At 59.0% G+C, this 7,242-nt stretch overlaps 1 protein-coding gene across 4 annotated transcripts; it reads left to right on the plus strand.

The window, feature by feature from the left end:
• Window positions 1-675: 675 nt before the first annotated feature.
• On the plus strand, window positions 676-6,628 carry SH2D2A (SH2 domain containing 2A). 4 transcript variants are annotated; one of them, XM_085316999.1, is made up of 8 exons: window positions 676-709; window positions 1,791-1,924; window positions 2,076-2,218; window positions 2,306-2,395; window positions 2,472-2,637; window positions 3,047-3,565; window positions 4,055-4,206; window positions 5,966-6,628. In XM_085316999.1, the coding sequence occupies exons 1-7, from the start codon at window positions 676-678 to the stop codon at window positions 4,190-4,192; spliced, it is 1,224 nt and encodes a 407-aa protein (XP_085173125.1). In that variant the 3' UTR covers window positions 4,193-4,206; window positions 5,966-6,628. The 4 variants fall into 4 exon arrangements, with proteins under 4 accessions (XP_085173125.1, XP_085173127.1, XP_085173126.1 ...); XM_085317001.1 differs by having other exon boundaries at window positions 3,047-3,404; XM_085317000.1 differs by lacking the exon at window positions 5,966-6,628 and adding an exon at window positions 5,508-5,639.
• The last annotated feature ends 614 nt before the right edge of the window (window positions 6,629-7,242 follow it).

A 7,242-nucleotide genomic window follows, 5' to 3' on the forward strand; every position in this document is an offset into this window, starting at 1 on the left:
CCCGGGCCCGAGGATGGCCGGAGCCGGGTGCCGCCGCCGTGGGAGACTCGGGTCCGAGGAACAAAGAGCCCTTGGCAGGCGCCGACGTGCCGGGAGGCAGCCGGGGAGGAGGGAGCAGCCGGAGCCTGTCCCCGCCGTCCCYGACCCCGCGGGGCGATGCGCAGCTGGGAGCCCCTCTGCCAGGCCCAGCAGCACCCGTCCTGCCCGATCCGGCTCTGGGGAGCCGAGYGAAGGAAGGGCTGAGGTTCGCCCAGCCAAAACCAACGGGGCAAGCAGCTCTGCACGGATGCATCCCGCACAGATGTGGTCCCCAAGCCCTTTGACGCCCGTCCCCGGGGGTTTTGCAGAGCACAAGGGCGTCGTTGCAGCCTGAGAGCTCAGAGAGCAAAGGGGAGGGGGCTAGGGATGATTCCCAGGCGCCGTCTCCGCCCGCAGGGTCCTGCCCTGCCTGGGCCTTGCCACCCGGCGAGCCCGGAGCCGCCGCGCACGGCTTTTCCGTGACGTCGGCACGCGGCCCGGCACCGCTCGCCTCGCTTACCCCATTGCGCAAAGAGGCTCTTGCGGCTTYGGTAGCTGCTTCCTGCCCTTTTGCAAGCAGCGGAGGCGAGAGCACAGGGTGCCTGCGGCGCTGCCCGCCCGCCAGCGTGCCCGCAGCCTCCCCGCGCAGCTCCCACCATGGACTTCAGGGTCCCCGCAGAGCTGGGGAGAGGTAGGTGCAGGGGAAGGGCTGGGGGCTGGGGGCTTCGCGGGGTTGCGCACGTGCTCTGCTGGGAAGGGAGCAAAGAAGGGGCGAAGATCGAGCCCTGAGCGCRGGGAGCTGGAGGGGGCAAGTGCCGGGAGGAGACAGCCGCGCTCTCGATGGGAGCGGGCGGCAGAGGGGCACAGGACGAGCGGGCACGGGAAGGGGGACGTCGGCCCCAGCCCCTCCTGGCCCTTCCAGCCAGCTCTCGCCCCGTTTCGATGGGGGAAATTTGGCCTCCCCAGCCCAGCCCCAGACCCGCGGGGCTGCTGTGGCACGAAGCCCGGGGCCGGAGCACCGACTGGGGAAAGAGGCAGTGGCATCTCGGAGCAGAGCCAGGTTTCAGCCCTTTTCGAGCGCAGAAACGTGGGGTTTAACCAGCACGGTTGGCTCTGGGAAACAGGTTGCTGAGCCGCTCTCAGCGCCGCACGGAGAGCCGAGCGAGCGAGGGCTCGCGCCGGCTGCGAGCAGCCTCGCTGCACGTTCCCGCTGCCGCCCTTTAACGGCAGCGAGGAGGCAGAGGAGGCCGGGCACCGCCTGCCCCTCGGGCTTTCCCCGCTGCCCCCAGGCTCCGGGAGATGCCCGCCAGCGGCTCAGCCCCGCTCCAGCCGGCTCCTCCGCTCTCCGGCAAGCCTCGGCCAGCTCCGCTGACTCAGATGCACCTCCCGGATCGCAACGGCCTCCGCCCTGCCTGGCGGCTTCCACCCSCCTCGAGCATCTGCTCGCGATTAAGTTTGTTTTTCGGAGCCCTGCGGCGGCGGCGCGCACGGTCCAGGGCCGTGCACGTCACTCGCTCCGCGGCAGGGCTTCTCCGCACCGTCTTCGGGAGCGCTTCGCCCTCTCCTCCCCGACTCGCCCCCACCCCACGGGACCCCGGCGCTCCGGGGCACCGGCCAGGCTCACTGGCTCCATCCCGGTGTCCGAGGGCTTTTCTCCCACGGTGGTTCCCGGGGTTGCGTCCCTTTGCGCCGACCCTTGAGGAGAAACAGGGCCACGGAGGCCGGGGCTGCCCGGAGCACTGAGCCCCGTGTCTCTCTGCTCCCCGGGACAGGCGACCCCACGGGCAGCAACCGCCCCCTCTTCAACACCTTCAAACCCGTCGGCGAGGACGAGGCTTCCCGCGGGGCCCCGGACCAGCCCCGGGGAGCAGAGCCGCCGCCACGATGCCAAGACAGCTGCGGCAGGGTAGGAYGCTGGCGAGGGAAGGGTCCGGCCCCCCGCTCCATCCCCCCCCACTGTGATTATRGGGGGAGAAAGAGCCACCCCGGGGGGCCAGTGCCGGGAGCGCAGCATCCCCGGGGTGCCCTCGCCCCAGCCGCTCTCCTCTTCCTCGCAGGTGTCCCCAGGCTCCCGCCCGGCGCCGCAGGAGCTGGCGGCCCTGCGGGCTCGCACGAGGCTCTGGTTCGAGCAGACGCAGGCCAGCAGGCTCCGGGAGCGGGGCGAGCTCCCGGCCTGGTTCCACGGCTTCATCAGTCGTAGGTGAGCGCCGGGGTGGGCGCGGGGTGCCCGCACCCGCGGGCAGGACGGCGCTTGCCCGACAGAGGCTTTGGGTGCTTTTCCCCGCAGGGAGACGGAGCAGCTGCTGCAGGACCAGCCGCCGGGCTGCTTCCTCRTCCGCTTCAGCGAGAGCACCGTGGCCTTCGTCCTGTCGTACAGGTGACGGCAGCCCCGGCGCGGCCCCTTCCCGACGCCGCGCCGGCCGGGGCTGACCCCGCGCCGCCTCTCCCCGCAGGGGCAGGGACCGCTGCCGGCACTTCGTGCTGGAGCAGCTGGCGGACGGGCGCTACGCCATCCTGGGCGAGCCGAGCGCCCACGCCGAGCTGGCGGACCTGCTGCGGCACTACACGGCGGCACCCCTGGCGCCCTACCGYGAGGTCCTGACGGTGCCGCGGGGCCGGGTAAGGGCACGCGACGGCATGCCGGGATGCTCTCTGCGGGGTCCTTGTCCGCAGGGCTCACGCGCTGCTGCCTGGGGGGAAATCAAAGCATCACAGCTTGGCCAAAGTCAAAGCCRGGATTCCTGACCACCTCCTCCTCCTCCCTGCGCCATAGCTGGGGCCGAGGACTCAACCGCAGCAGTCCTGTCCCAGGCACTAAATCAAAGCTCACACCAGCTCCCGGCTGGATTCGCTCCGGAGCACACGCTCTCCCCTTTCTCCCTTTGCTGCAGAGGGACAGGAACCGAGGAGGATGCAGATCCCAGCCGGCAGCAGACCCGCACGTTCCCTCTCCAGCAAGGCACCAGCAAGCTTCCGCATTGGCTCTGCTTCCAGCCCTCCCCTCTGATCCGGCCTGTTTCTTCCACAGGCTCCCGGCATCCCAGCTAAGGTCAGCTCCTCGGCAGCCGTCCAGGGGCCGGGCAGCCCCACGGAGAACGGAGCTGCTGCCCCCGAGCAAGCCTACGCTCAGGTGCACAGAGGGACCGTCCCCGCCGCGCCGCCCCGGCCAGCCGATGCCAAGTACCAGCAGCTCGTGCGCTTCCACACCTACACGGAGCTCCACGAGAGCGCCGCGCCGCCCCGGCCCCGCATCTACTGCGAGCCGGACGAGCGCATCCCCTTCTACGCCATGGGACGGGGCTCGGTCCCCAGCGCCAGCCCCGAGGAGAACGTCTACTCCGAGGTGGCGCTGGCCCAGCAGGACCCGTCCCCGCCGCTGCCTCGAGGTGCCGTCTCTACGCTGCCCCCCAAAGCGCGTCCCCCCGCAGAGCCAGCCCACCGCAGGCTCTTCCGCAGCAAGTCCAGCCAGGCCTCCAAGAGGCGGCAGCCCCCAGCAGCTCCCACGGCAGAGAGCAGGGAGAGGGGCCCCCCCGGCCCCGCCACAGAGGTGGGTCAGCCCCCGCTGGGCCCTTTTGTAGAGCCACCCCATCCCATCTAGGTCTCAATCCGCAACACACGGTCTCAGCAAGATCTTCCACAGAGCCTCAACAAGCCACGTCCCCTGAGCTCGGCTCTGTGTGGTGCACGCACGCGGGCGCCCAAACCACAGCGTGGGCAGGGCTCCTGCAGGTCTCACCCAGCCCCGCGCCGGGCTGGGACTCGGCGCATGCCAGGGGTGCGTGGGGATGGGGGCAGCCCCTGCCTCCCTCCACTCCGGAGCGGGAACGACAGTCTGCAAGGCACAGCTGAAACAAGATGTCGATGGGAGGGAAGTTAGGGGTTGGGAGGGTAAATGACTGGCTGCAACCTTGCCCCCGTTCTCAAGCCAAACCTCCACCTCCGGCATTAGGACAGCGTGTCCCTGCATAGGCCTTTGGAAACACAGGAGACAGATTCACAGCTGTTTCCCTTCATCTCTCTCCATGGCTTATTCCAGGCCACCACAGACCCTACACCGAAGTTCGACGATCCAGTTTATGGCAGAAGGACGATCACTCCAAAGAGAGCAGCAGCTGCTGCAGGACAGGAGGGTCTGGAGAACATTTATGAGCAGGTTTCCGGAGACTGGCTCTAAGCCATGAGGCTCAGGTAAGTTCAAGGAAAGACCCAGCTCCAGGCTCACACTAGGGCAAGCCCATGCTTGCCAGGTCCATCTGCTCTGCAAAGCAGCAAGTCCTTTTGCCTGCAGCAGAAGGAACCACCCAGGCTCAGGTTCCCTTACAGCCAAAGAAGGTTCTTCAGATCTCAGAGAGAAGGTGGCCTTTTACAGTTGTAATTCACCCTTCCACAGAAAACGGACACCGCACAGCCCTCACCATACCAGTGACACTAGCCAGCTTTGTATTTGGATTCTCACACCCTTCCTGATGTGGTGGTCTGTTCCCAAGCCCTGTGAGACAGTTAGAAGACGGGGAAGGGAGGAATGGATTTAACTTATCTTTATGAAGRTTCAGAAATAGATTTCTATGAATAGAACCTAGGTGGAAGAAAATGCTCTTACGGTAAAAACAGAATAGTTTCAGGCACAGCTGGTACACCCAGATTTGAATGTYAAATTGATCGCAGGCCTTGGAGCAAGACTGCATGCAGTCCGACAGGCAAGGCCACGGAGGGCTGCATAAAACACTACAAGCCTGGTTTCCACTGACAGATGACTTCAGGCCATGCCTGYTTCCGCATCCACGAAGCACGTGAAAACACCAAGCCTAGGAATCAAATTTGTTGGGCTGAAGCAAGGATTTTTATGGTTAAACTAATTAAGAGCTGCCCCATGGTGGTGCCTACGCACCAGGACACAGCAGCTATGGCCAAGTGGTGTATGAAAAACTCAACCTGCCCCTTCTCTGCTATCTCCTGCAGTCACCGGCAGCCCAGCAGAGCCACAGGCGACCGCTGGCATCACAGCATGCTTTTTTCTGTGATGACTAATTAAGTTTGGGGAACTTTATATCCGTGTCTTGCGGACACAATATACCCAAGCTCACTGGCTGTTTGTTTTCTCCAATTTGGGCAATGACACTAAATTAATGTAGTTCTCACGAAAGATTTAGCGCATCCAGCTTTAGACAGAATGCAAAGAGCACAWGAACAGCAAATTTCCCAAAACTCAGATGTGCTAGAACTTCAAGAGAAAAGAAAAGGAGGAGGACTGGGGTTTCTAGTTGTTCTTTTACAGCTCAACAAACCACTTTCATTTTACACAGGCCCACATTTTGTTGTTCTTAAATGGCTAAAAGCAGAGTGAGAGCTGCATTGTTCTCTATTCCCATCCTTTCAACTCCCCTCTAGCGTTAAAAATGAGCAATAACACACTGAAGATGGGGGGGGGGGAACAACATGAGTGCATGAGCTTTTTTGAAACCTCTGATCAGTCTCTCAACCCTTTCCAGGATTCACATAACCAAACCAATGTTAAGAAACAAGAGTTTTTTGCTGAACAAGAGTTTTGCAGCTTCTGATCTACCAGAGAGAGTAGAACCTCTTTTCCTAAGTCAACAGATCCACATTGAAAGCTACAGTAGACAAAATGAAAGCTACAGTAGACAAAAGCCCTCACCATGCTGCTGTTCCAGGGAGCTACATCCTCTCACCTCTGCTGAAAGTGGCTGTTCCAGGTTCACCCTTCTCCCCCGTTCCAGATGAGGCAGAGCCTTCTGGCAAGAGGACAACAAATCCAACAGCTATTTAAAGAACACAGTTGAGCCTAGTTTGCTACATCTCTCCCCCAATGGCCACTATAGCATCAACATTGTCAGTGATGGTTTTTCCCCTCATCCATCTCCACTCATATGATCCAGACCTTCAGATGCTAAGCAACTACTGTTGCTAAGATCCGTTTCCTTTGCAGGTCCACGATATCACCTACTCAATGGGGTCAACCCTGGCTGGGCGTTGTCCTCACAGCAATCGGCCACAGAAGCTGCTGTGCCACTGCCCATCCGGGTAATGCTGACGCTGAACACTGTGAGTTACCAAGGCCAACGAACAGATCGGAGCAGGACAATACAGGCAAGAACTGGCTCTTAAAATGGACAAATACACAGCGGTGAACACGACAGCCCACAGCCCTACAACCTTCTGCTGCTCAGGTTCACACCACAGATCGATCATACTTCRCAAACGCCCTTGGAGAAGCGTTTGTCACCACCTGTGCAACGCTGTCCGTTCTACGCACAAACCGAGACAGCCAGCTTTGAAACACAGGCGGCCTTTAAGGTGCCTCAGTGCTCCTGGAAAGGAGAACGAAGGAGAAGGAAAATCAATGCCTCCAAGAGTAAAGATAAGCACCTCTGGTGAAAACAGGTGATGTTTGGTTCATTTAAAAGTTTATTCCTTTATCAAATCTCTTTTCAGAGGATTTCACTGTACATATAAGATATGAATAAATTACTCAACAGTAACTTTATTCTGGTCATTCAAATACTCAAAATGGGCTCTGCAAAGTACTAAAACATTCAGGGAGCTAAACTAGAAATCAGATTATTTTAAAATATCCTAAGAAAAGACTCCATTCATCAGGGTTTTGTTTTTTAAAACAGGTAACATGGGAGAAAAACAATCTTTTCAGTGTTTTTTTTTCTTCTTCTTCTTCTAAATAGAATAACAAATATATTAGCATTTAGCTGTGGTTACAACAAATATAACCCTTAGTGTTGGGAATGTAAGTTAAATAACCAGACCAGCTCTCTGTTCCTTTCAGCATCACACACTTTGGTGAACAATGAACTAAGTGAGGCCACAGASATTTGGCTAAAGATACATGGATCTGACTAGCAAGCTTGCACATGATTTGCAGTCATACCACCTAGGCCTAATACCTTAAATAAAAGAAAGATTTTGTTTTAAAAAGTTAAGGCCAGATGTGGTCTTCTCTTCCCAGCCAGGYGGACAAAGTTAACACTTAATCAGATGTGATGCTTTTATAGGAAACAGAATTGATACAAACAAGCTAAAGAGCTGGAAAAATGTACAGTAGGCAGCTTTCATCTGTGTCTGATTACAGGAAATACTGCTGTTTCACTGACTAAACTCGCTGCCAGCTGCAATGCACCATGTGACACTGGAAATACTTGGTTCAACTAGTATGGAGACCAGATTGTTACAGCACTGTAGGCCTTGGGTCAG

Source organism: Rhea americana, unplaced genomic scaffold (genome assembly GCF_003343005.1).
Source record: "Rhea americana isolate MKP2758 unplaced genomic scaffold, rheAme1 scaffold_484, whole genome shotgun sequence".
In the NCBI taxonomy this organism is placed as follows: domain Eukaryota; kingdom Metazoa; phylum Chordata; class Aves; order Rheiformes; family Rheidae; genus Rhea; species Rhea americana.